The following is a 27,358-nucleotide window of genomic DNA, read 5'->3' on the forward strand; positions in this document are numbered from 1 at the left end:
CTGCGGCGGGGGGGCTTATTGTTGTCGGTTACTGCGCATGCACGCCGGCTGGCGGGAGGCCGCGTCCACGCAGGCGGCGCGTTCCGAGGCTGCGGGCAGTTATCCGGGCGGTTGACCGCAGCGCGCAGGGATGACGGAAAACGTGAAAAGACACCGGGGTTAGAGGGACTCGAACTCCTTGAAAAGCCACCGCAGCTGTTTGAAAATTGAGATTTGGTTTTTTAATGTAAATAAAACCAAAGTGAGTGGAGCCAAGTCCGCGCGTCCAGGGACCCCCCTGACCGTGGCCCCGAGTTCTGGGGCCTCCCCGCCGCCACCCCGTCCATGGCAAGGGCCGCTGTGGCCGCTCATGGGAGTGACACGTGGATCGTGGGGCACTAGGACAGTTAACGGGCAGCCCAGGAGGCCGTTCTCTGTGGTCCTCTCGGATTGACAGGTGCGCCTGGCAGATGGCAGAAACCTGGGGTTCAATTTAGCCTCTGCCACCGCGGGGGATGCTCCCTCTTGGCTCTGGTGTTCCCTCAGGGCTCAAGCACTTGGTGCCAGAAACACACCCTCATTCTTGGGGCCTGAGTCAGGGCCCCAGTTGACCGAGCCCCCTGGGCCATGGCTGGACTGTGATCCGTGGGCAGGCAGGTGTCCCAGCTGATCTCCTGGCTGACTGTCCAGTGGCGTCTCAGCAGAGGTGGCTGGAGCAGGGCTGCTGGTCTGGGCTCATTGGGGGGCACCTGTGAGACCCCAGACCCACCCCCAGGCCGGGCCAAGGGTGGGCAGGGGTGTCTCAGATGGATGAGTTTGGTGGCAAAAGCAAAGGAGTCGGGATCCTGGTGCCAAGTGGTCACATCCCTGGTCTTGCACAAGCCAGTTCAGCCCTGTCCCGAGGCCCAGTTGTCTGGCTTCTTGGCAGGCATCCTCCATTGTCTCCTGGGGCCACCTCCCTTCTCAGGAAGCCCCTATAGCCCCATTTCCTCACCATCCTGGCAGTGCCGAGTGAAGCCACCACACTGGTCACTCTGTTTGCGTGCCCTTACGCAAGCTCAGCTGCTTCCAGTTTTGCTGGAGTTGTTTTCCACACTGGCACACACGTGTGCACTGAAACGGCTGTTTATTTCAAGGGTGCCAGAAAAGCAGCTCAGGGCCCACACCTCGCCCGGGCTGTTAGAAGGACAGAGTGGGGGCTTCAGCGGCCGAGCTCTGGGAAGGATTTGCGTCTGGGGTTTCACGGCTTCTCCCAGAGTGACCCCATCTTACAAACAGGGAAATGAAGTTTGGGCCGGTGGAATCTCTCGAAACTTCAGCCGGGCTTCCCTGTGGTGGCAAAAGTTCCTGCGTGTCCCCTGGCGAGGAAGCTGTGCCTTTCCAGAGCAGCCACCAGCTCCCGGAAGGACGGGGACAGGGCCTGTCCTGTGGCTTGGTTTCTTCTTTCTAAAAAAGTTCTTGAAATTGAGATAAAATGCACAGAATATAAAATTCATCATTTTAAAGTGTGCGATTTGGCGTTTTTAGTATATTCACTATGGTGTGCGACCATGACCCGCATCTCATTCCAGAACATTTTCATCACCTCAAAAGAAGCCCCGTCACTCCCTATCAGCAGTCACCCCCCATCCCTCCCCAGCCCCTGGTGACCACAAATCCACTTCCTGTTTCTGTGGCCCTGCCTGTTCTGGACGTTTCATATAAACGGAGTCTCACACTGTGTGTCCTTCTGTGTCTGGCTTCTCTCACTGAGCACGATGTCCTCAAGGTCCAGCCACGCTGTGGCCTGTGTCAGAGCCCCGTCCCTTGTTATGACCGAGTGATGTTCCACGTGTGGATGGGCCACTTCATGTGTCCCCATCATCTGTGGATGGATGTTCGTGTTGTTTTCACCCTTTGGATTGCAATGCTGTAGGAGTTTTTGTGTGGGCGTACGTTTTCATTTCCCTTGCGTGTTTACCCAGGAGTAGAATTGCTGGGTCATCTTATGTGTAACTGTTTGAGGATCCACCAGGCTGTTTCCCGCAGCAGGAGCTGCACCATCTTTCATCCCCACCCACACTGTATGGACGGTGGCCTGGCCTCTGGGTCTCGGCTCTGCCGGGCAGTACAGCATGGGGAGTGGAGGAGCAGGTGCCACCCTGAGTCCTGGTGCTGGTGGTTGCGGGTGAGGAAACCCGGAGACCACAAGGTCACCAACAGGACTCTGATCATTGGGGTGCTGAGGCCTGCTGGCTCCCCAGAGCCATCCCTCCTCTCTGTCCCCCCACCTCCTGCCTGACCATCCAGGCTGCCCCTTGGCTGGGGCCTGGCCTCTCTCAATCAGCCCCCACCCCTGGGTGCCCCAGCACTCCTGGGTCATAACTGCATCAATCCCAACACACTTTCTCCCATCATAAAGTCCACTCCTAGCTGGGCGAGGTGGCTCACACCTGTAATCCTAGCACTCTGGGAGGCCGAGGTGGGAGGATTGACTGAGGTCAGGAGTTCAAGACCAGCCTGAGCAAGAGCGAGACCCTGTCTCTACTAAAAATAGAAAAAAATTAGCCGGGCATGGTGGCGCATGCCTGTAGTCCTAGCTACCCAGGAGGCTGAGGCAGAAGGATCACTTGAGCCCAGAGTTTGAGGTTGCTGTGGGCTAAGCTGATGCCACGGCACTCTAGTCCAGGCAAGAGAGTGAGACTCTGTCTCAAAAAAATGTAAAGTCCGATCTTGAGCCCTGCCCTCCTCTGGCATTGGCCTCTGCCCCACCCACACCCCGTGCTTCTAAGCCACATGTCTGATTCCTCTCCTCCCATAAACCAACCCCCAGCCAGGCTTCTGTCCTCTTCCCTGAGTCTGATCTCTTCTTGGTCACAAGCAGTTTCTGCTTGGCTAATCCCCTGCTCCATCTTCAGGCCGACTTGGCAGTTTGGTGGCATTTGGCAGTTGCTCCCTCCCTTGGCCTCCAACACTTTCTTCACCTGGTTTCCAGGACACCTGGCAACCTCCCTCCCCTTATTCTATATAAGGAACAGTTAGTTATGCAACGCCGGCACCAGTGCTCTTCTGAGCACACTGCAGTGACAAGCCAGTCGCCCTGTGAAGTGGGTGCTGTTTTTGTCCCTGTACAAGGAGAGGGGAGGGAGGGGTGGGACACAGAGTTCGAGTCACGTGCCTGAGATCACACAGCCCAGACTAGACCTCCACTTCAGGCTCTGTGCTGAGCCTCCCTTCCCCCTCAGAACGTCAGCCAGGCGGGGCTCAGGCCCCGGACTCTGCTCTGCCCGGGGACCTTGTCCAGCTCGGGGCTCTAATCTCCATCATGTGCTGACAACACCCACACATCTGTCTCCAAGACCTTGCCCTGAACTCCAGAATCCTATCCCAGCACTGCCACCACGTCTGCCCCGGAGGGGCCCTGGGGAGCCCCTCACTCACCACATCCAAGAGCCCACTCTTGATCCACCCCTGGCACCCCCCATCTTCCCACTTATGGTGGGGACAGCTTTGTTCCCTCTCCTTCCCTCCACTCTCCCTGCTTTCTCATCCTTCCCGGGCCTTAAATCTGCAACCTTGCGGACTCTGCCTTCAGAACACAACACGCAGGACCTGCCCCAGCTCTCCCATGCCCTAGGCAGAGCCACCCCACCTCTGCCTAGAAGGTCGCCCCATGCCCCTCCCTGATTTCTTGCTTTTGCCCTGGATCCCAAGAGTCAGTTCCCAATACACCAGCTCCAAACATTGCAATGGCTGGGGGAAAGAAACCCCGAACTTACCACCCTGACTGGGAGGCCTTACCATTCTGCCCCTCCTTCGCACAGGCCACCTGGCTGGCAACACCCGGGCAAGTCTAGCCTCAGGACCGCTACCCCACACACCTTCCTCCAGCACCCCTGAGGCTCACTCCCTCTCCTCTTGGAGGTTTTTGGTTGAATCTGTCCTGGCTGTGTTCCCCGACCTCCCATTTCCTACTGCAGGCCTCCCCTTCTCCCCACCTCCCTGAGCCTGCTGTCTTTTGCCACAGCATTGTCGCTTTCTAACATTGTCATTTATTTGTTGTTGTTTTTGAGAGAGGTTCTTGTTCTGTCCCGTAGGCTGGAGTGGTGCTGTGCTACCATCACAGCTCACTACAGCCTCCAACTCCTGCGCTCAAGTGATCCTCCTGCCTCTGCCTTCCAAAGTGCTGGGATTACAGGCATGAGCCACAGCACCTGGCTATCATTTATTTATCGGTGTGAGCCACTGCACCTGGGTATCATTTTATTAATTCACTGTTTTTCTAATGCTCTCTCTCCCTAGAGTGCAAGAGGTGCCTGGCTTGTTCTGTTCACTGTCCCTGTGGGTGACTCAGTAAATGTTTAATTAGTTGGATGGATATGTCACTGAATGAGAAGTTGCTGATCTTGGCTGGGCATAGTGGCTCACGCCTGTAATCCTAGCACTCTGGGAGGCCGAGGCAGGCAGATCGCTTGAGGTCAGGAGTTTGAAACCAGCCTGAGCGAGACCCCATCTCTACTAAAAAAAAAAAAAAAAAAATAGAAAGAAATTAATTGACCAACTAAAAATAGATATACAAAAAATTAGCCGGGCATGGTGGCGCATGCCTGTAGTCCCAGCTACTTGGGAGGCTGAGGCAGGAGGATCGCTTGAGCCCAGGAGTTTGAGGTTGCTGTGAGCTAGGCTGACGCCACGGCACTCACTCTGGCCTGGGCAACAAAGTAAGACTCTGTCTCAAAAAAAAAAAAAAAAAAAAAAGAAGTTGCTGGTCCTTCTACTAAGGCAGCAGGCACTGGGCCAGGCGGCCTCTTTCACGGACTTGGGGACAAGGTGAGTGTAAAGTTTTCCAGTGGCGAAAGAAACAGAGAGAGAGGGAGAGAGAGAGTAGGGCAGCAGCGAAAAGACAGAGATAGAGTGGGACCAAACAACTTGACTTTATTATGTGCTCCCAGATTAGGTTCTTGGGTCCCAAGAGAGGGGGAGGGCCCAAGAAGTTGCATCTGTTTGAAGGGGGTGAGGTCTTTTATACAGTTTGGGCCAGGCTAGGGACTTTTGGCGGGAAGATCTGGGGATTTTCCACTGTGGTCTTTGCTCATTCTTGAGAAATGGGAGGGGCTGGTGGTGTCTGCAGATTCCAGGAGGAAGGGCTGGTGGTGCCTGGCAGTCGTTTTTGGTGGGTCTGGTCAGTGAGCCTGTTCTCTTTTTTCTCTAGGGAGGGGAGGGGGCCTGCCACCAGCCTTACAGTGAGGAGTGCAGCAAAGATGGGACCATCTGGGGTAGGGGAGCTTCCCCAGCCAGGGAGGAGACAGAGGGCAGAGTTCGTCATAAGCACCTGGAGCTACACCACGCTCTCCTCCAGATCCCCAGTTAACCCTCTATAGTAGGGGCACTTTATTATCTCCATCGCTCAGAGGGGGAAACTGAGGCTAGCGGGCATTAACGTGGAGGTGGTCCAGAACCGACTGAAAGACCCCCATACGATGTGATGCACAAATGTTTACGGCGTGCTTATTAGGTTCCTTGACCGCACCGAGGAGCCAGGCCTCAGTTTCCCCGTCCACACCTCGTCTTCGTCCCTGGAATTCTAAACTGCCGCCCACCACAGGGAGTTTGGCAGAAACTACAACTCCCGGCAGGCTTAGCGACCAAAGCCACGCGAGAACTGCGGGGGTGGTGAGTGTCTCGCGCAGCCAACCGCCGCTCTCGGCTTGCTCGGGTTGCCCTTGGCGCTGCCGGTTGCGGACGTCTCTGCGTTCAGGCGTTCGCCGCCGACAGCCCTACCCAGGGGGCGGGATAAAAGCCTGAGCGGGCTTCGGCGTAGGCGCAGTCCGCGGGGTCCTGACTGGCGCGTGTGTAGCTGTTGCGAGCAGCGGCGGCCATGGACGACGAGGAGGAGACGTACCGGCTCTGGAAGATCCGTAAAACCATCATGCAGGTTCGGCGCGTGGGTGCCCAGCGGAGCGAACGCGGCGTGGGGGGCGAACGGCACGTGCAAAGGCCCGGGGAGGGGTCTCCTCCCGCCCCCGCCCGAGCTGCTGGAGTGGAGGGTCTGGCGAAGACGCAGGTCCTCGAGGCCGCCCCCCGGCCCCGGTGCCGGGTCCGCCCAGGGCTAGCGGAGCCCACCCGAGCCGGCATCACGGAGGGACGGGGGCCTGAGCGCGGGCGCACCGCAGACCCTCCTCCGCTCTGTTTCCCCCTTGCGCTTTTTGTGCTTTAGTCCTGAACCTGTTGTCATCCCCTGAGGCTGGGGGAGTTTGTCCCTGGGAGGCAGCGGCCGAGCTGGGGCTGGACGTGGAGGCAGCTGGCAGGGGCAGCTTGGCGCGGAAACGGGGCAAATGCCTGGGAGCCCTTCGTTCTGGGTGCTGCTTCAGACCTGGGACTCGTTGGGTGGCCTGAAAATGACCCAGTGGAGAAAGAGGATAGCCTTTACTTTGCCCGACCTCCCCGTCCCTGCACCACTGCTCTTTTCCTCCGTGAAGCCCCCCACGGCCTGATTCTCAGTTCTCAGGGACCGGAACCCTGTCAGCCTGTCTTTAGGGAGCTTGGAGAGGTTGAGAGGGCTGGATGTGCCTGCTGGGTTTAGACCTGGCCGGATTCTTGCGAGTCACCTCTGTGAGCCTCTGCAGGTCACACTAGTCCTATCTCATAGGGTGGCTATAGGGACCAAAGGGTGTCACACAGGAAGTCCTCACCCAAGTTGCCGTTGCTGGTCTGTCCTCCTCTGTGGCAGCCATGTCTGGGCCAAAGGGTTAGCACTCCGCAGGAGCTCTTGCTGCCCTCCCCTCTGCCAAGGGGTCAGCTGGGTCTTTCTCTTTGCAGCTATGCCATGACCGTGGCTACCTGGTGACCCAGGATGAGTTGGACCAGACACTGGAGGAGTTCAAAGCCCAGTTTGGGGACAAGCCTAGTGAAGGGCGGCCGCGGCGCACAGACCTCACCGTCCTGGTGGCCCACAACGACGACCCCACCGACCAGATGTTCGTCTTCTTCCCAGGTGAGGGTCCTCCCCTGCTGGTCTTGGGCAGCAGTGTGTCTGTCCCTGTTATGGTGAAATCATCTGAGCACCTATTCAGGTGCCCGGTAGCACCCACCTGAGTAGCCCAGAGTCTACACCAGCCTGGGAGAAAAGCTCCCCTCCCCCTTTTTGTCGTAGGTGATGCTGTTGACCTCTGACCCTTGTGATGGTCAGCATCTTTTCCTCTTTTCCAGTTTCCCTGTCCTTGGTGTCCTTCCTTCCTTGAGCATTCTCTCCAGCCAAGAGTACCCCAGGGGCCTCTCTCCTGGGGCCCAGCACCCACCTGCTCGCCTGTGTGGCCTAGCATACAGGGCTCCGTCTCCTGGGGCCCAGCTTTGTTGTAGAGTTTGGTGCCTAATCACCCACCTCCCCAGAACCAGCCTGGGGTCAGGGGTCTCCCTGGAGTCGGAGTTCACTGTTTCACTTCCTGGTCTCTGGGTGACGGTAGGGTGTCAGCTCCCTGCCTGGGCCCTGCAGGTCAGCCTCATTTTGCACAGCGTGGAAGTTGAGGGGAAATGGCTGACCTCAATCAGGGCTAGAACCCAGATGCTTTGGAGCAGGGTGTGGGGGCAGCAGGAGGGATCCCCAGCAGTCAGGCCAGTGCACACTCTGTCTCCAGAGGAGCCCAAGGTGGGGATCAAGACCATCAAGGTGTACTGCCAGCGCATGCAGGAGGAGAACATCACCCGCGCCCTCATTGTGGTGCAGCAGGGAATGACGCCCTCCGCTAAGCAGGTTGGTGCGCCTCCGCCTCTCCCCTCCCCTCAGCCAGCTTCACATCCTCAGGAGCCTCCTTGCCCAGAGGAGCGTCTGGCTGGTGGCTCACACGCCTAGTGCTGGGGCCCAGGTCGAGGTCCCCTGGAGGAAGCAGCCAGTGTTTACGACAAGCCCTGGCCACTTCTGCCACGTGCCTCACTTCTGGCTGCTGCCTCCTGTGGCCCCAGGCTGGGCCGTTTTCCAGGGTGGTCATGCAGTCTCAGAGGCTCTTTGTCCTGCTGGCCTCTGAGCAGTTGTCCTGTCTGCACAGGGATGAGGCATTCTCCAGTGGGGACCCAGCGGGCCCCACCCCCTTTGTTGAGTTGAGGGAGAAGCCAAGGCACAGGGTCTGTAGGTGGCCTGTCCGTGTCTGTCAGTTGGACAGAACTGAGCTGAAGGGTGTGTTGAGGGGGTGGACAGGCCAGCACTTTTGTCCCTGGCCCATCCGGCTGTGGAGTTCTTGTGGTCACACACGGGGACACATCCCAGCTGTGAGGACAACCCATGTGAGCAGTCTGACAGGTGGAAAGGAGCCTGAGTCCCCAGCCACCCTCACGAGGTTGTGGAGACCTGAGGCGTGGCCTAGGAGATGGGGTGGAAGGGCACCCTTTCATACAGAGGAACGTGGGGTTTTTCCTGATGTGTGACATGGCACACCATGTTGAGGCACAGGAATAAACTCTGGTTAGCTTGGGGTGGGAAGTGAATGGGGATTGTCTTGGGACACTGGACTGGGAAGGGGGCTCCCCTGCTTGGCCATGTGCGAGGGTCTGGTCTCTTGCAGTCTCTGGTTGACATGGCCCCCAAGTACATCCTGGAGCAGTTTCTGCAGCAGGAGTTGCTCATCAACATCACGGAGCACGAGGTGCGTCTGGTGGCACCTGGCCCTGCCCTCACTGGGGCCGAGGAGAAGTGGGGTCTGGGAGTGGACAGGAAAACACTGGAGATGAGTCTGGGGGCTGGGGCAGCAGGGCTGTCAGAGGGTGGCCCCACGCCTGCAGCAGCACCTGGGAACTTGCTAGAAATATAGGTCCCCAGGCCTGCCCCTGATCGAGGTGACTGAATCCCTGGTTGGGCCCCAGGTGTCTGTATAAGAAGCCCAGGGGGCTCCTCCCTGCAGGCTCCGGCCCCCCCAACCACGTGGCAGTCAGGGTGGGGGTGGGGCTCAGCCAGTAGATTTGCAGACATCCCTGAGCACCTAGTTGTGGTTCATCCGCGGCACCCCCATCCCCCCATTTCCCTCTTCTCTGTGTTGGGAGGAGGGTTCAGGAAGCTGCTCAGATGTCACACTGGAGGAGGAGGGTCACTTTCAGGCCCACCCTCTGGAGTGGCCCCCTAAGCCTTGGGACCTAGGAGGACAGCCTCTGTGCCTGTGCCTTGGCAGGCTGTGATGGCCACCCAGGGAGCCCAGCAGGGCCTCTCTCCCTGTTTTCATGCTGGTGACAGCTGGTGGGTTCCTGTCTTGGCAGTTGGTCCCAGAGCACGTCGTCATGACCAAGGAGGAGGTGACGGAGCTGCTGGCCCGATAGTATCCTTCCTGGTGCCCTGGCTACCCCCTCCCCTCCCTGTCCCCTGGTCTAGCATCCTGTAGCCCTTCCCCCGTCCCCCAACAACCCAGCCAGCCATTTTCCCTGAGCATGCTTCCCAGTAAACTCCGAGAGAACCAGCTTCCCAGGATCCAGGCGGGAGACCCTGTGGCACGCTACTTTGGGATAAAGCGGGGGCAGGTGAGAGCCCCTGCCAGGAAGTGGCCCCACGGCTGCTCTGAGCTGGCCGCCTGGAGACTGAGGAATTTGTCCCTCCCCAGCAGCCTGGATGGGCACTTGGGCCACACCCCCAGACCCCTCTTACAACCTGGGCCCTGAGAAGAGTGTAAACACTTGGGGCCACCTCCTAGCCTTCCCAGCCCCCAGCTCGTGCTCTTCCGCTTCCCAGGTGGTGAAGATCATCCGGCCCAGCGAGACGGCGGGTAGGTACATCACCTACCGGCTGGTCCAGTAGCCCCCGCCCTCAACAGGTGAGATGGTGGGGCTGGAACACGCCCCGTCTGTGTTCAGGAGGCGTTGGCCCAACTGAGGTTCCGACTCCTGGGGGGGGTCTAGTGCAGCCCCCGGGCCACTAGGCGCTCCCACAACACTCCTAGCCCCCACCCGGCCTACACGCCAGCTCCCTCGGCTCCTGTGCCCGGGAAGCCAGGGTCCTGGTGCCCACGGCCTCCCTGCTCCCAGCCTCCCTTCCACCTTAGACGTAGGAACCCATCACCCACACGGCAGTGAGAGGCAGCACTTTCTAGAAGAGGGTTTAGAAACCTGCCCAGAGACCTCAGACTGGGGGAGGAGGGCCACTTTCAGGCCCAGCTTCCTGAGTGGCCCCCCAGGCCCTGGGACCTAGGAAGACAGTGTGTGTGCCTGGCCAGAGCCTGTCTTGGTGCCCATGGGTTTCCCCACCCCATCTACACCCCAAGGTGCTGTCCTGGCAGGCTGCCTCACGGCTCCCGGAGCCCCCAGGCAAGGCACAGACCAAGCCCAACACTGAAGCTCAGGTTTCTCTTTGTGGCCTTGCCGTCCAGCCTCCTTTGAAGTCAGGGCCACTGTTCACACCTGCTAGGCACAAGTCAGCATCCCACCTTCCTGCACCCTGCTAGGCACAAGTGAGCGTCCCACCTTCCTGCACCGTGGCCTGTGCCTTGTTCCCTCCAGGCCTGCCAGCTGGATTCTTCAGCAGCGTGGGTGTGGGGCTGCCCAGCTCCTGTGACAGCCTTGTCGTCTCTTGCCCAGACCCAGAGATGGACAGACAGACAGTAACAACCGTTGTCTTGAGGACAGATGCCCCCGCCCTGCTCTGCCCTGCGGGAGTCTGGTCCTCCCCAAGCCTCACCCCTGCTCCTCTGGACTCCTCAAGGCAGGTGGCCACTGCCTTGTTCACTTTTCCTGGGGTGAGGTTTCCTGGGGCCTGGCTGCTCGATTCACCTGTTGATCCTTGAGGGCTAGGGCCCCAGGAGGGACAAGACCCCAGCGGGAGGACAGCGGGAGCAGCTGGTGCCACGCAGCAGTCCCGTGTCCTTGCCCAGCTGCACTGACTCCCCCTCAGGGGCTCGGGTCTGCATCGCCTGCCAGCCGCTGTTTCCTCCCAGGCCCTCAGCCACCATCGATTCATCTTCCCTCCCGAGGGGGCCTAGCTGCCCGGCCGATCCCCCACCCCTTGGACTCTCCTGCCAGAGACTTGGGGCCGGGTGTGTGGGGGCTGCACCCATGGGCGCTCCAAGGCTGGCAGGGTTCGCGATTACAACTCATTTGGAGTTTTCTGTTGCCGTAGGATGTTGGATGTTTCCAAACTTCAAAGACATTTTGAGTAAATAAACGTGTTTGTTTTAAAAACCAAGACTAAGTTAGGTTTTCATTGCGTGGCCTCGCCCCGAGCACACAAGGTCAGCTTGGTGGGCTCCTGGTCGTCCTCTGTTCTCAAGGGCCCTGGTTTGCCCCAAAATGCCAGCTGCCCCCGCCATGGGGCCTCCTGCCTCAGTGCTCCTCTGCCCTTCCTGGGTCTGCGCAGGTGTGAGCATGTCTTTGTGTCTCTCCCTGCACACGTGGCATGGGGGTAGTTCGCTGGTGTGCGTCTGTTTATCCGGCTTCTCTCACATAGAAGTTTGGGATCAGACTGTCCGTTTTTCTCCCTCAGAGTTTGATTTCAGAAGTCCTTGCCTACCCTACTTCAGAGCAGTTGTAGCTATTTCTTTTCTCCTTTGTAACAACTTTGAGATATAATTCACTTATTATATAGGATTCACTCTTGTGCAATTGGTGTGTGTTTTGAATTTTAATTTTTTTAGAGGTGCTGTTACTGTGTTGCCCAGTCTGGGCTCAAGCGATCCTCCCACCTCGGCTTCCCTAATGGCTGAGACTGCAGCTGTGTACACCAGGCCCAGTAATGCGTGCGTATGTTTACAATGAACTACAACCATCGCCTCAAATCTAGTTCTAGGACGTTCTCATTACTCCACATGGAAACCCAAGCCCCTCCCCCAGCCCCTGGTGACCACGAATCCACGTCCCGTCTCTGTGGATCTTCCTGTTCTAGACATTTTACGTAAACAGAGTCACACACTGTGTCCTTTTGTGTCTGGCGTCTCTCACTGAGCACGATGTCCTCAAGGTGCATCCACGCTGTGGCCTGCGTCAGGCCTCGTCCCTTTTCATGGCTGAGTGGTGTTCCAGTGTGTGGTGCGCCACGTGTGTTTGTTCATTGGTGGAAACTTGGGCTGTTCTACTCTTCGGCTGTTGTGAACCTGCTGCTGTAAACGCCCGTGTGCGGGTCTGCGTGGACGTGCGCTTTGCTTTCTCTCCAGTGGACACCCGGGAGTGGAGCTGCTAGTCGTGGTGACAGTTTAATCTTTGGCGAGCCCCCTAAAAGTCCCCAGCGGCTGCAGCAGGGTACCACATCCCCCCAGCTGGGTGTGAGGGTCCAGTTCCTCCATGACTCCACGACCTCTCCAATGCTTATTATCGACTGTCTTTTTTGTTATAGCTGGGGGTGAAGTGGTTTCTCCTTGTGGCATTGGTTTGCTTTTCCCTGGTGGCTGATGACGCTGAGCGTCTTTTCATGTGTTTGTTGGCCATTTATGTATCTTTGGAGAAATGTCCATACCGATCCTTCACCTATTAATTGGGTTAAGTTTCTCAGAGACAAGGTCTCATTCTGTCACCTAGCTGGAGTGCAGTGGCATCATCACGCACCCTCAAACTCCTGGGCTCAAGTGATCCTCCTGCCTCAGCTTCCCAAGTAGCTGGGACTACAGGTGCTACCACTTTGCCTGGTTCAAAACAAAATAAATTTGAAATGCAGTTCTGCAAGCGCACTGGCCATATTTCCAGTGCTTGGTGGCCACTTGGGGCTGGTGTACAGGAAGAACCTTGAGGATGGAGAATATACCACCATCTGGAAAGTTCTGCTGGACACCCCTGAGCGGTAAGTTTACGTGAGAAACTTGCACGGCCTGTCTGAAGACCACCCAGGCCCACCCCCTGCATTGGCTCTGGCAGAATCTCTTCCCTGTGAGTTTCCCCAGGGAGCCACCAAGGGCCCTCTGTGCCCCTCCAGCCTCTAACCCTTCCAAGGCCACCAACACCACAGGAAACAGACCAGATTAAAAACTTTATTTTAAGCAAAATAAATGTGCATGTCAAAAGAACTACATGTGACCCGTAAGCGACTTCACCACGTACCTAAACCCCAGGTGTCCAAGACTGGTTTTCTGAAAAAGCGATGGCATCCCGAGGCCACTGTGCGGGCCTAGCCATCCTGCAACCCAGGAAGCCGCACCAAAGGCGGGCCTCCACCCCCATGCAGGGCCAGGCCTGCTGCCCCTGTGATGACCAGGCCCTGGGGCAGTGGGGTGCGCCGAGCAGGGACAGGTTCCTCCGCCCACGCAGCCCTGTGGGTGCTCATAGGAAGGCCGGGCGACTGGACGAGAGAGCAGAGTTCCTCCAGCTCAGCTCTGGGGCACGGAGGGGTGTGCTGGGTCCCCGTAGCTTCGCTGGCCCTCATGCTCCTGGACGCTCCTGAGAGGAGGTGGCCAGCACTGCCCCCTGCTGTGTGGGCTGCAGGGAGGAGACCGCGTGCTGGCGGGACTCTCCAAGTCCAGGTGCTTGCAGCGACCACCGGACAGCGTGACCAAGCTGTGCCCTGGGCCAGGGACGCCCCAGAGGGGCTGGAGCCGGCAGGGGAGAAGCTGGGCGTGGGCCCCGCCGCGCCACAGCTCAGACGAACTCTGGCTGCCTCTCTCCGCAGGTGCCCAGCGCGATCCGTCTGCCCTGGAGTCTCACGGTGGGCAGCCGGCCCCACGCCACGTTGTTGGACTGGTTGGTGTTGTACGCGGAGAGCTGCGGGGCCGGGCTGTCCTCATCTTCATCCCCGTCCTCCCTGGCTGCAGTCTCCAGTTGCTCCTCGCTGCCGCTGCCGCTGCGGGGACCCTCCTCCAAGCTGGCCTCAGACTCCTGCTTCTCCAGGAAGTTGAAGTGGCGCAGGGTGCTGACGCCTGACGACGACAGCAGGTCAGAGGCCTCCTCCAGCTCCGAGTCCGAGTCATTGGACGCAACGCGGGATTCTGAGGAAGAGAGACGAGGAGGAGGGAGGTGACCCACCACCAGAAGGGAGGTCCCGGGTCAGCCGCCTTTGACACCATGAGGCTGGCCCCACCTGAGTCAAATCTTGGGGCTCTCACCCCTACCAAGCCCCATCCCTGCCCTCGGAAAGCACACGCCCACAGGCGATGTGGCCAGCCAGCCTGGCGTCTCTAGGGACAACACACAGGCATCACTTGCACATTCAAGGCTCCCATTTCTCAGTGTGGACCTCGAAAAAGCACTGCTTCGCTTGTGTTTACAACAGCATGAAAGAAAAAGAAAGAACATTCCATAAATGTGGGCTGTGCGCAGTGGCTCACGCCTGTAGTCCTAGCACTCTGGAAGGCCCAGGTGGGAGGATTGCTTGAGCTCAGGAATTCGAGACCAGCCTGAGCAAGAGCAAGACCCTGTCTCTACTAAAAATAGAAATTGGCCAACTAAAAATATAGAGAAAAAATTAGCCAGGAATGGTGGCGCATGCCTGTAGTCCCAGCTACTCGGGTTGCTGAGACAGGAGGATCGCTTGAGCCCAGGAGTTTGAGGTTGCTGTGAGCTAGGCTGACACCATGGCACTCACTCTAGCCTGGGCAACAAAGTGAGACTCTGTCTCAAAAAAAGAAAAACAAATGTGGTCCTCACCACAGACAAAATCCACAGAACATGCAGCTTCCGGGCACTGAGATGTGGCCCAATCAGCTATTGTGCGCACAACACTGTCACTGGGCACCTGTGCACACTGGCAAAACATCCGGGCTCCCCCAGGGCTGCCGAGGTGACAGGCGGAGCGGTAACCACAGCACTCACCTTCTCCCCTGTCCTCCACCTCCTCCAGCAGGGGGTAGGCAGCCCCCTCGCCCGCCTCCGGGTATGGCACCTGGACAACTACTTCAGCCTGCTGGACAGAGGACCCGCCCTGCAGGGGCAGAACAGAGGTCAGGGAGGGGCTGGGGGTAAATTAACAAAACAAACAACCCCCTAAGAGTCACTGGCACCGGTCCTGCAGAGGCCATGACCCGACACACTGCTGTACGCAGGCTCGGCCCCGACAGTCAGCTCTTATCAGAGGCTGAGCCGCTCCGACTCCCAGCCCACTCTGGGCTTCGCAGAGCCCATCTGCCGCAGCAGAGCAGGAGGAAACCCAGGAAGCTGCTTCCGTCCACGTGAGAGACGCCAGAAGACAGATAAAGATGTAGAAGGAAGACTTGAACAGGGGAGAAGGGGACAAGACGCTTTTAGGAAATGAGACAGACAGGATTCCTAGAAACGGAGGTCTGAGCAGGTGAAAGTGAAACCTGGCAGCCGGGTGCAGGTGACTCCAGCCATCCAGCAATGGCGTGGCAGACAGAGGTCTCATGTGAGTGCCAGAGAGCAGAGGGGTAGCCACAGGGCCTTTGTACCACCCGGGGCTCTCCCCAAGTTCTTTGCTTAGAAGGCAAACAAAATGGGCCCTGTCCAGGCCAGTTCTCTCCCCATCGTCCATGCAACAGACCACCACCGCTGCCCCCAGCAGCCCTCACCATCACCCGCTCGGATGGCCCTGGGCCAGACCCCTGTCCTCACCTGGCCATCAGGTGCCTCCTCTGGTTCCTCCTCGAAGACCAGGCCGTAGTGGACGATGAGCGTCTCGATGATGCGGGCCTGGTGGGGGTAGTCCACCAGCGAGGAGAGGGAGACAGTGGCCTCGGTGGGCCGCGGCCGCAGCAGGGTGGGCCCAAACACAATGCCCAGGTTTCCCGGGGTCATCTTGTTGTCCTGCTCCACCTCCACGATCCTGGGGGGGCAGGAGCGTGAGGGGTGCATGTGAGCGGCCCCCGGGGACCCCTGACCCCCCGCCCCTGCCCTCACCTGCGCAGGTGCCGCAGCAGGTACTGTAGCGTGGCCAGGTTCTCAGGTGGCAGGTCCCGCAGGAGCTCCCGCAGCCGGCCCACCATAGCCAAGGCCGCCGCCTCGCTCTCCGAGCTGTCCTGCCGCCCCCGGGAGGCCGCCTTGGCCTCGGCCTCCGCCTTCAGGCTGTCCTTGGCCAGCCCCACGAGCTCATGGTAGAGGCGGAAGGAGATGAGCGGCTCGGGCAGCTGCAGACAAGGGGTCAGCGCTGGGGTCCGTGGGCCTGGCCCAGCCCAGCTCCTGCCAAGGCCCCGCCCCTAGCCACAGCCCCGCCCCAGCTGTGGTCACGCCCCTGCCAAATGCTGGCCCCACCTAGTCTTCCCTGGCCACGCCCCTAGCCTCAGCCCCACCCATCCACGATGGCCTTTCTCCACCCCACCCAGTGTCACCTGTTCCTGCCCTTCCAGGCACTGGCTCAGGCTAGGCCTCTGCTCTGCCCACCTCCAGCGGGTCTTACCTGGCGCAGGTAGAGCTTGAGGACATTGCTGATGTCGTGGGGTGGGGCTTGCGACAGCTCCACCAGCTCCTTGCCATTCTCAAAGGCCTGGCACAGCTTCTCCACGCGCGTCTTCACCCCGTTGACCCGGTAGATGCCCTGGGGGGGGGGCAGTCAGCCTCAACCCATGCCCATCTCCCCACCCCCGTGATGGCCCCTCTCGGCACCCGGCCTCACCTTGGTGCGCAGCGCCCGCCGCTCGATCTCACAGACGCACTTCTTGACCAGGAAGGGCACGCCGTCGGGGGTGCCGCGTGCCGCCCGGCTGAAGTCCTGGCCGAAGAGCTGCAGGCGGCCCTGCAGCTTCTTGTGGCCGCACTGGATGGCCAGGGTCTCCAGGCACTTCTTGTGGCAGGCCAGGCAGCACTACAGGGATGTGGAGTGAGCCCTGTGCCACACCCCCACCCGCCACCAATGACCCCCAAGGCCACCCATAGCCCCCCACGTGGCACTTCCACCACACCGAAGGCTCCTGTCCACCCCACGGCCTCCACTTCTTCCCACCCCTTGGTTTTCCTGCTGCAGCCCCAGGGCCTTTGCACTACTTGTGCCTCCTCCTGGGACACTCCTCCTCAGATGCCCTATAGGGGGTGCTCTCTGCTCCAGAGAGAGCCAACCCTGTCCCCCAAACTGAAGGAGCCCATCCATCACCCCCTACAATTCCTTCCAGACGCCCATACACAAAAGCTTCCCACTCGCTCTCAGTTCTAGGCCAGACCTTCCTGAAGGCACACGGGCCAGCTGGTGCCTGGGACCTCAAAGGCGCCAGCCCTCCCTCGGGGACCCCACTCACCTCCTCGCACTCGGCACCCTGGAAGTAGACGTAGCTGTTGCACTCCCGGCACTTGGCGGGCGTCCGGAGCTTCCGGAGCCGGTGGGTGCGGGCAGCCTTGGACAGCCCCACGTGGCGGAAGGGCCCACTGGGCATGGCGGGCAGCTCAGGGGCCATGCTGTTGAGGTCATCTGGGGGCAGGACGGGCAGCCAGTGTCACCCAGGCAGGTCAGGGCCAGGCCCAGGTCCAAACCTCCTCTCTCCCCACACCCCAGTCGGGGGACCCTCACCCTGCTCAAAGGCTGAAGCCCCTGCACCACCCTCCTGGTCCGCCAGCTCCTCGTTGGATGACATGGTGCCACTGGAGGATGTGCGCTCAAACTTCTTAAAGTCCCCTGAGCAGGAAACAGGGCTGTCAGACACCGCGAGCCAGCAGGGACCCATCTGGAAGCCTCCAGCACCCCCAGTGCATCTTGCAGCTCCCCTGCCCCAGCCCACCCGGCAGGGTCCTCACCTGAGCTGGCGCTGGGGTCCAGGGCGCCCGAGTCTGAGATCGAGATTGGCCACGACTTGTGCACCTGGTGTCCCCGCCCACCTGAGGAAAGAGGCATCTCTGTCGAAGGGCTGGAGGGGCCACAGGGAGCCAGTGCCCAGTCCTGGGCGCCGCCAGGCACTTACCCCTGCGATCCTTGGCAAGTGTCCCCTCCTGGGAGCCACCTTCCTCTGGGGGGCTGCTGGCGGTGTCGGCCCCTGCAGTGTCGCCAACGTTGAAGCTGCCCTTCCGGGCACGCATGACCGGGGACCTGGTGGGAGGAAGAGCGAGGAGTAGGGGCCTTGGTGGTGTGGCACAGGGTCCTCTTGCCCACCCTGTGACAGGTGAGAAGCCCAGCTCCCCAGGGCACAGATGTGCATGGCGGGTGGGGACGGGGGGGCAGGTGGCAGTACCAGGTGTTGGCAGAGACGTGGGGTTCAAAGTCATAGTGCACGTCGGGCTCCTCCCCGCGCTGCAGCTGGCGCACGTGGGAGGCGTACTGCTGGCCCGGGTCGTAGAGCTTGCTGCTCTCGCACAGCATCTGGAAGTGCACGGGCAGCGGGGCCGTCTGCATGTGCATCATCTGGTAGTAGGAGATGGTGGCCTGCGGGCGGCACGAGAGGGCAGCAGGGTCAGGAGGCCGGACCGGCGGCTGCACGCCCCACGCCCCGGTGGTTGGAGCCCAGCACACACCGACTTGATGGTCTGGTCGCTCTGCCGGACGACCTCCTGGAGCTGCCGTAATGCGGTCACCTTGGTGTCTTCCAGCTCCTGCTTCTGCGTCTTCGCATCTGCCACGCACGTGCGGTACGTGGCCATGGCCTCCTCCGCCTGCGGTGGGCGCGGGGCACAGGCAGGCTCAGCCCCCGGGCACTGCCAGGCCTGAGTCAGACATCCCAGGGCTGAGCCGCGCAGGGAAGGGTGGGCAGGGCATTCCTGGCCGGACGCACAGCCCGGGCAAAGGCCTGGCGTGGGAAAGTTCACACATTGCCCCAAGAGACGCCACCCCTGAGTCTCATCCTCTGGGACCCTCCACGGCCCCCTCCTTGCCGGCCTCACCTTGTTCTTGGCTTCCTCCTCCAGCCGCCGCCGCTTGTCCAGGGTCTTGGAGGCTGTACTCCCCGTTCCAGGCGCGGCGCCTGCCTGTTCCTCCTCCGCCTTGGCCACGAGCAAGCGGGCCTTGTCGTGGTCCTCGCAGCGCTGGACGTAGCCCTGCTTGGCCTTGCGCAGGTTGGACTCTGCCTCTTGCTGTGGGCGTGGGAGCGAGGGGCCCAGGTCTGACCCTGTCCTGCAACAGGACTTGGTCTCCCAGCTTCCCCCCACCCTTCTTCCCACCCCCATCGGCCCAAATACCCCCCACAGTGGGACCTTGTGAGGAAGGGGCGTCTGGGGTGCCCATTTGACAGCCTGGGAAGCCGAGGCACAGACACACAAACAGTGTCATCCCCGCCACCTCCGCCAGCCCCTGCAGGAGCAGGCTGATGTCTCAAGCCACTGTCTCTTTCACTTCCCTTCTCGCAGATGAAAACAGAGGCCGGCAGGCAGGAAGTCAGACACCCTCAGGGTTGGCAGGAACGGCAGTTAGTCAAAAAACAGGGGGCCTTGGGGAGGGCCACACCGCACAGCCTACACCATCAGAGACTTACACATAGAGACAGGAACCAACACAAGTACTAGGGGAAACCATGGGAGGAGTTTCTAAAATAACCCCAGCCTGGGGAAGGTCTTTTGATGAGTGACACAAAACTCAGAGACCATAAAAGGGCCGGGTGCGGTGGCTCACGCCTGTAATCCTAGCACTCTGGGAGGCCGAGGCGGGCAGATTGCTCAAGGTCAGGAGTTCAAAACCAGCCTGAGCAAGAGTGAGACCCCGTCTCTACTATAAATAGAAAGAAATTAATTGGCCAACTAATATATATAGAAAAAATTAGCCGGGCATGGTGGCACATGACTCTAGTCCCAGCTACTCGGGAGGCTGAGGCAGCAGGATTGCTTGAGCCCAGGAGTGTGAGGTTGCTGTGAGCTAGGCTGATGCCACGGCACTCACTCCAGCCTGGGCAACAAAGGGAGATTCTGTCTCAAAAAAAAAAAAAGAGACCATAGAAGACTAACAATCAACTACTACTAACACTCACAGTTTCTACCTGGCAAAATAGGCCACAGATAAAATCAAGAGTCAAAGAATAAACACAGGAGTAGCGGTGGGTAGGGGAGTCTGTAACTCACATCATTAAGGTTATTCTCTCATATGTAAAGAGCTCTGGAAAATCAACAAGAATAAGCTACCATCCAACCCAAGGTGCACAAAGGAGAGGAACTGAGAGTCCACAAAAGAGGAAAAGCATTGCTCGGGCCTGGGAGGGTAGCTCGTACACTAACACCCTTGACACAGCAATTCCCTTTCAGGCACTGATCCAAGAGAAATCCTCACGTGTCCTTAAGATGGGGACACAAGCTTGTTATGGCAATAGTGTTTGTTTTTGCTTTGTTTTTTATTTTTTGAGATAGAGTCTTGCTCTGTTGCCCAGGCTAGAGTGCCGTGGTGTCATCACAGCTCACGGCAGCCTCCAACTCCTGGGCTCAAGAGAACCTTCTGCCTCAACCTCCTGAGTAGCTGGGACTACAGGTGTGGCCAGAGCATCTTTGAGCCAGGAGCGAGTCAGCCTGCGGGGCCATGGCCAGCCCCACAGGTGCACTTAGGAGGCTGCGCCCGGGACAGCTGCTCCACCCTGCCCGCCCCGCCCACCGGCCCTACCAGCTTCCTCTGGGCGCGGTGCCAGGACTCTTTGATCTCCTTCCTGCGCTTCTCGTGCTCAAGCCTCCGCAGGGTCAGGGGCTGGGGAGAGACGGGCTGTGAGAGGGACCCCTGGCACCACCCACCGCCCAGCCCACCCTCTGGGGTGCAGCCCACCTGCATGAAAGTCTGGGTCTGCAGCGTGCCCACCGCCTGCACCATGCTGTGGCCAAACTCCAGGTCCTGCTCCAGGGCCAGCGAGTAGATGGACAGGAGCGGCATGTGTGGCTGCGGGGGGGGCACTGGTCACTGAGGCAGGGACAGATGGGGACAGGGGTGGCCCACCACCCCAAGCCCACTGCTTCTTCAGCCCCTGCAGCCAGCCAGCCAGCCACCCACCCACCGTTGGCCCTATGGTCCGGGCGAAGCCCCTGCCCTCGGGCCCTCACAGGGGGCTGAGACTCACACCCAGGCCCCAGGGACCCTGCCCGGCGCCGGCCGGCCCCCACCTCCTGCATGACGCTCTGTCTGCAGTTGTGCACGATCTTCTGCAAGCCTTTGGCAAACTCCATCTCTGCAGGCCGGGGGGCAGTGTGAGGTGCGGGACGGAGGCTCCCCAACCCCCGCCTGCCCAGAACCCCCTCCCCAGCCCGGCCCCGCCCCACACTCACCCAGCGCGGTCCGCTTCTCCAGGTAGCCTATGAGGTCCTTCATGTACTTGGCCATGTTCTTGGCGTACTGCAGCGCGGCGTCCACGCCTCCTTCACACCGCTGCAGCAACATGTCCACCTCCTCGGGGGGCAGGCAGCCTGGGGGGACACCCGCTCAGCCCCGGCCGGGCCCTCTGCCTCCCAGCCCGCCTCGCAGGCGCCGCCCGCGCCCGAGACTTACCCGCGTCGCAGTCCTCAGCGCTGGGAGCGGCGCCCTCGCCGCCCTGTCCGTACAGGCTGTCCACCGACTGCGGAGGGGAGGCACGGCTGACACCTGCCCCGCGCTGGGCCCACCCTGTGGGGGACGGCCACCGCCCGCCTGGGCAGAGAGGGAGACTGAGGGGCGCAGGGGACGCAAGGGTGACTTGCCGTGCCCTGCGACCTGAACGCCTGGACGCTCACCTGGCCGGGGTCCCCCGGAGGCACTGCCAGGAGGGTGCTGCTGTCCACTTCGCCCATGAGGAACTCGGATACACTGCAGGGCCGGGGTGTCAGCATCGAGAGGAACAGAGGTCCCACACCCCCCCACGCCCGCCCCGCAGGCCCCCGCGCTCACGTGCTGCTGAAGGACACGGCAATCGTCTCCAGCGCCTTCTCGAACTCCCTCTTGTCTGACTCATTGTTGCTCTCGTAATGGAAGGCTGGGACAGGCACAGAGACAAGGAGATTTCTGTCCCTGCAACTCACTGAGGTGAGCCCTTAGCCCAGGGGGAGCGTCAAGGAACCGTTGTGCCTGCCAAACTCCTATACATCCTTCAAAACCCACTTCAAACATCCCTTCCTCCAGGAAGCACCCCCACGCAGAGAACCATTGCTGCCCGGTCCCAGCTGGCTGACCTTTGACCTTGGCAATGAGGGTGCCAGCAGCCGTGAGCGTCTCCACGGTGTTCAGCAGCGGGTACTTGGAGATGACCTGGCGCATTACACGGAGGGCCTCGCCCAGGCACTCGTGGGCCAGTGGCCGGCGGGCCTCAAGGAGTTCTGCTGGGCAGAGTCGGTGTGAGCAGGGGTAGGAGCCTGGTCCCGGTGAAAGTCTGTTACCTCCTCCCTCCTGCTCAGAGCTCCTGTCCCCAGGTGGGGGAACTGAGGCAGAGATGGCATATCCAGGGCTCACTGTGAGACCTCGGGTGGGGCACTGTCCCTCTCTGGGCTGCTGGCTACCTCAGCAAAGGCCAGACCTTGGCTTAGACGGTCCCTTCTGCCAAGAACACGCTTTTCCTGTCCCTCCAGAAAGGAACTGCCCCTTGTGCTTCAAGTGCAGTCCCGGGCCCCTTCCTCCACATGGCCGCCTGTCCGCGGCCCTGCCCTAGACCTGAGCACAGCTCAAAGCCCTGCCCGGCCCTGTCCCTCCCTTCCTGCCTGGGCGCTGGGCCCCCAGCAACCCCGTCATCTCACTGTCTATCGGCAGCCACCCCAGGAGACAGGTACTATCATGGTCCTCGTGTTGCAGACAAGGAAACTGAGGCACAAAGCTTTCCCATTACATCTGAAGGCATCAGAACACCAGACAGAAGGACCCTGCCTGGCTTCATCTCCAGAGCAATAGGGAGCCATAGAAGGTGTTAGAAGACAGGAGGGTCATGGGCAGATCTGCCTGCTGGAATGTGCCTTTAAATGCCCTCCTAAAATGTTCTCAGTTGGTCAAAAACAAAAACAATTTTTAAATGCTGCCACAGCGAAAGAATGCCCAGAGACACAGCCCCAGAGTGGCCTGGTGCCAGCAGGACAGACGGCTTTGGCCGTCCGGCGGCAGTGGCGAGGATGTTCAAAAAGCACTGGGCACCCCCCTCTGAATGCCACCTCTGGGGAGAGGCCCGTGGAGTCACCAGCCAGAGAGTCTGCCAGGCACTGTCCCCACGCCTAGGACCTCCAGCAGCCCAGCGCCTCTTTGCGCCTGAGTCCTCTCCGTGGGAAGGGGCTTCGGGGCTCCAGGCCACGCCCCTTCCCGGGACATTCCTCCCACGCACCCGCCCCTCGTGCCACGGGGTCTTGGCCCCCAAGGTCCCTGCAGTGCTCCCCACCCAGGAAGCTGACGTCAGGCGGGCCCCCTGCGAAGTCCCCACTCGGCCGGGCACAGCAGAGGCAAGCGCGCAACAGCGGCTGTGTCCCCAGCCGGCGGGACACAAACGTCCCAGGCGCCACGTGCTCCCGGTGGGGCTGGTGGACCCCAAGCCCCGCAACCTCCCCTCACCTCGGGTCCCCGCGCGGCAGCGCACCGGGCCCTCGTCCAGCGCCGAGTGCACCGTCCCGCAGATACACATGGTGCGGCCGTCGGGATGTGGAGACCATGAACTCGTGGGACCAGGCGACTGCCTGTTGGGGGTCTCTGGTGGCCAGCTAGCGACCAAACCGGCTCGGGCCGGTCTGCAGGCCCCGCCTCCGCCGAGGAAAACCCCGCCCCGGCGTCCCGATCGCCCTGGCCAGGGTCCTTGGCTCCCCCACAGCGTGCGGCGCAGGGGTCCAAACCTGAGGCTGCGCGATTCCAGGTGCCACAGGTTGAGGGAGGGTGGGGAAACTGAGGCCCAGAGCCCAAGCCCGGGGTGCAAAGAGGCCCCGGGAAGGGGGTGAAGGGACCGCAGCTACCTGGTCTTGTCCACCTGCGCCCCTGCCTCCCATGCCTCCTAGGCTGCCTGCGGGTGGGGGGGGTCCCCAAGGTGCAGGGTGGGCCCTGTAGCAATGACAATATGCTTTGGACACCTGGTTAGTCTCAGCACCCCTGCGGGGGTGTTTTACAGACCAGTCATCTGAGATCTAAAGAGGAAAGGGGCCCTGGCAGAGTCTCACAGTGGGGCAGGGGCGGCTTCAAGACTCGAACCCAGACCCTTTGGGAACCAGGGCTTCCCGGGGCCCAGGTGGCCCTCGAGGCTCAGGAAAGAGGCCCCACCAAGGCCGGCCCAGTTCCGACCTTGCAAAGGTGGCCTGTGGGCAGAGCCCCGCCCAGGCCGGGCCTCCAAGGAAGCGACAGGCTCGGAAAGGAACAGAGATTAGAGTTTCCCCAGGAAACCAGCTCTGGCCCCAGCCCTGGGACCAGATAACCTCAAGGGCTCCCACCCCTCCCAGCAGGGCCGGCCCGGCAGTAGCGCCTGGAAGGCGCATTGGTCCAACCCTGGCTGGGGGCACGGCCAGGTGAGCTGGGGCTCAGCGCCCCATGAGGGACTTGGTCTCATCATCTGTAAAACGGGTGGCTGGGGGGGGTGCTGGCCCGACCCTGGCACTGAGGTTTCCGGGAGCAGCCGGTGGGCGCTGGAAGCAGCACACGAGGTGCCCGCCCGCCCGGGCTGCCAGGGACAAACAGGAAGCAGATGAAAATAGCTCGGCAGGAAGTTGGGCTGTCAGCACCGCGTGGAGGAGAAAACGGAACTGCCATCCCACAGGCAGCTCACTCCCAGCACCTCCAGCCGTTTGATGTCCCTGTCCAGGCTTTTGCCGCTCCAGAACCTCTCCCCGCCCAGACCTCAGCCAACCTCCAGTCCAAGTCATTCCAAAATACAGATCTGCCCCCACCTGTCCTGCTCTAACACCATCTGTGCCTCCCCATGGCCCTCGGGATGCCTTCATCCTCACACACCTCGTGTACCCCACGCCATGGCCTGCCCCAGTGCATTCTCCATTTCCGTGTTTCTCAGCCTGCACACGGGACATTCCTCTGCCTTTCCCTCCTAGTTGACACCAAACTCCTACACATCCCCCAGAGCCTTAGCTGTCGTGACCACTTCTGCACAGCTCTCCCTGCAATCCTCTTCTGAGCCTCTCCTTTTTTGACCCCTAAGGGTTAGAGAGATCTGTGTCCACCTCTGCCTTCCTCCCAGGCCTCAGTGCCCCTGCTGGCTCTCACCGTCATGCAACACACACTCCTTGAGTTTCTCAAGGCCCTCGGCGAAGCGAGCCACGTCGGCCAGCAGGTGGGAGATGTCCTCCACGGCATCAGGGGAGGGGCCCTCCACAGGCAGCTCGCCTGGGCTGGCGGCTGCCAGTGGGCTTCGGTGGCCCCGGCCCAGTGTCCAGGAGGTGGCACCAGACAGCGGGAAGCCGGCTGCACTGGCATGGCGGCTCAGGCTGGTGGGCCGCTTGAGTGTGCCGGTGGCCTTGACGCCCGAGGTCGCAGCTGGTGGCTCCAGGCTTGGTCCAGAGAACACAGCATCAACCCCTTCTTTCCTGGGCAGCTCCTTGGGTAGGAAGGAGGAAGCTAGTAAAAGGGGGTGCTCCAGCTTGGATGCTGCCTCAGTTTCCCCAGAAATGAAATGGGGCCCTGGAGGACCTTCAGCCTCTGACCCCACAGGGGTCACAGGCCAGAGGTCACAGGGCTGAGATTTTGAGCTTAGCCCCCCCACACCTGTTACCCAACATCCCCTTCCCTAGAGCTTTCACAAACAACGGTCCTGCCCTAACCACAGCCAGGGGCGTGGCCTTTGGGGAGCACGGGGGAGGGAGCACCCCACTTCCTGGTGGGGGTAGGGAGGGCCAGGAGAGGGTCCACAGCCCTTGCAGCCCCCCTTAGGCTTCAGCAGATGCACCTACTTCCCAGTGAAGACACTTCTGATAATTCCTGTACCCCAAGGGTCCTATAGAAGCCTGAGTCTCACGGACACCCCAGGGCCTTGTAGACAGTCCCTATCTTCGTAGACACCCCCAGTCCCGGTACCCATGGATCCTGTTACAAGACCTGCTGCGTTATAAACCTTCAACCCAGCAGCCAGGCCCAGCCCTCCTGCTTCTCAACGGTTTCTGGGGCCCCCAAATTGCCTGAGCTCGAATCCTGCGTGTCCCAGATCTGACACTGCCCCACCCAGGTACCTTCCCACTCCCCAGGCTTCACAACCGGCCCTGGGGACGCAGTGGCCACTCCAAAGTGTCCCTACCGTGAGCTGAACGAGGAGGTCCCGGCCCCTCCTCTGAGGCCCCTGCCGTCCAGCCCGGTAGGGGCTGTAGCTGGCCTGGGCCCCCAGGCGGCCCAGCATGGTGCTGCCGGGCCCAGGCCCCGCCTGGCCCGGCGTCCCTATCCCCCTTGGGCTGGGTGTCAGTCGCTAGTCCCCGCCCGGCTCCCCGCAGAGGCTTGACTCACCCCCGAGGGCAGCGGGCTGGGGCTTCCCGCCCGGTTCTTTTTCGAGATAGAAGGGGTTTTCATGAGCTCCCGTTTCTTCCTGGAGAACATGGTGGGGCCGCCTCCAGGTGGCCCGAGGGGCGCCGGCTTGGGTTTGGCAAGCTGGGGGGTCTCAGCGCTGGCTGCCTCGGGGCCACATTGTCGCCCGACACCCCCTCCCCAGCTGTCAGGCCCACGTGACAGGTCCGGCCCTCCTTGGCGGGCCCTCCCCAGCAGGAAAAGGCTTTCCGAGGCAGCGCAGCAGACTCGCCCCCCACCCCTCCCGGCCTCAGCCTGCAGCTCCGCAGAGTGGGCGCGAAGGTGCGGCTGCAGGCCCCGCCCCCGGCCCCGGCCACGCCCCCGGCTTCCGCTTTCGGGAGCTCTGCGCCCCTGCGCGGGGGTGTTGGACGGGGCGCTCTTGCCTGGCACTGGCGCCCTCAGCAGGCACCAGGCAGCCGACTGCGGGGACATTGTCCCTCACTCAGACACATGCCTAGTCGCGACTGGGAGTACACGGACACGCGTGCACGATACAGCCAGGGACACGGACTTTCACATGAGCCTAGCTCCGCAGATGACATGGAGGACACTGAGCTTTGCACTCAGACCCAGGACACATACACCAGCCCGAAGTCACCTGCTCTAGAGTCTCGCTTTTCCCTGCAGGCGTGCCCCGGTCCTGACCTCTCTGGTCACCCATCCTGCAGACCTTGGAGCTCAGCAGAGCCCGGGTAGGACAGGACAGGGCAGGGCGGAGTGGGATGACCACCTAGTGGCCGGCCCTGCAGCCCCTTACCAACACTGTCCTCAGCGGAGCCCCCATCCTACATTCCAGGGACTTGGTGGGGTCTTGGGACACACGCACAGCCCCCCGGGAGTGCTGGGGAGGAGGAGGAAGGCATAGAAGCGCTGCTAACATACTGAGGCTGTGGGCCCCGAGAGCCAGGGCGTCTGGGTGTGTACAGGTCCCAGTCCCCTTCCACCCTACCCCGGGCACCCCAGTGTGAACCCTCTCCCCTCCCCAGGTCTCCCTTCCTCCCCTCCCCTCCAGAGTCCTACCCCCAATCCAAAAGCCCAGAGCCCTCTACTGACCTCAGGTGGGAGGGGCGGGTCTCCTGGACACAAGGCTCGAAGGCCACAGCCTCCAGTCCTCCATCCAACCCTCCAGGCCCGTGTCCAACCGCAAACCCAGCCCAATAGCCCCTTGAGGACTTTCTGCCCACCGCTCATTGCTCTGAGCGCCTGGGTCAGCGGCTGAAGGCTGGTGGATGGGCTTCTGGCCTGTCGGGCCACGGGGCT

At 60.9% G+C, this 27,358-nt stretch overlaps 2 protein-coding genes and 1 long non-coding RNA gene across 8 annotated transcripts; 2 read left to right on the plus strand and 1 right to left on the minus strand.

The window, feature by feature from the left end:
• Positions 1-36: 36 nt before the first annotated feature.
• LOC142864845 (uncharacterized) lies at positions 37-1,492 on the plus strand. The gene is made up of 2 exons (XR_012915150.1): positions 37-436; positions 1,258-1,492. It is a non-coding gene; the product is annotated as an uncharacterized LOC142864845 (long non-coding RNA).
• Positions 1,493-5,735: 4,243 nt separating this feature from the next.
• On the plus strand, positions 5,736-11,110 carry POLR2E (RNA polymerase II, I and III subunit E). 4 transcript variants are annotated; one of them, XM_075998191.1, is made up of 8 exons: positions 5,736-5,893; positions 6,778-6,952; positions 7,593-7,708; positions 8,514-8,594; positions 9,199-9,257; positions 9,378-9,456; positions 9,665-9,746; positions 10,299-11,110. In XM_075998191.1, the coding sequence occupies exons 1-7, from the start codon at positions 5,837-5,839 to the stop codon at positions 9,728-9,730; spliced, it is 633 nt and encodes a 210-aa protein (XP_075854306.1). In that variant the 5' UTR covers positions 5,736-5,836; the 3' UTR covers positions 9,731-9,746; positions 10,299-11,110. The 4 variants fall into 4 exon arrangements, with proteins under 4 accessions (XP_075854306.1, XP_012601180.1, XP_012601181.1 ...); XM_012745726.3 differs by having other exon boundaries at positions 10,374-11,110; XM_012745727.3 differs by having other exon boundaries at positions 10,429-11,110.
• A 1,751-nt stretch (positions 11,111-12,861) lies between these two features.
• Positions 12,862-27,304, minus strand: ARHGAP45 (Rho GTPase activating protein 45). 3 transcript variants are annotated; one of them, XM_012745735.3, is made up of 23 exons: positions 27,152-27,304; positions 24,815-25,145; positions 21,817-21,960; positions 21,536-21,620; positions 21,382-21,454; positions 21,161-21,227; positions 20,941-21,078; positions 20,779-20,843; positions 20,447-20,557; positions 20,291-20,371; positions 18,595-18,783; positions 18,229-18,366; positions 17,949-18,139; positions 17,682-17,806; positions 17,518-17,598; positions 17,294-17,398; positions 17,025-17,194; positions 16,409-16,597; positions 16,193-16,330; positions 15,697-15,923; positions 15,412-15,622; positions 14,656-14,764; positions 12,862-13,832 (listed from the first exon to the last, which is right to left on the minus strand). In XM_012745735.3, the coding sequence occupies exons 1-23, from the start codon at positions 27,287-27,289 to the stop codon at positions 13,486-13,488; spliced, it is 3,453 nt and encodes a 1,150-aa protein (XP_012601189.1). In that variant the 5' UTR covers positions 27,290-27,304; the 3' UTR covers positions 12,862-13,485. The 3 variants fall into 3 exon arrangements, with proteins under 3 accessions (XP_012601189.1, XP_012601192.1, XP_012601190.1); XM_012745738.2 differs by lacking the exon at positions 27,152-27,304 and adding an exon at positions 26,042-26,356; XM_012745736.2 differs by lacking the exon at positions 27,152-27,304 and adding an exon at positions 25,839-25,966.
• Positions 27,305-27,358: the final 54 nt, after the last annotated feature.

Source organism: Microcebus murinus, chromosome 27 (genome assembly GCF_040939455.1).
Source record: "Microcebus murinus isolate Inina chromosome 27, M.murinus_Inina_mat1.0, whole genome shotgun sequence".
Lineage (NCBI taxonomy): Eukaryota > Metazoa > Chordata > Mammalia > Primates > Cheirogaleidae > Microcebus > Microcebus murinus.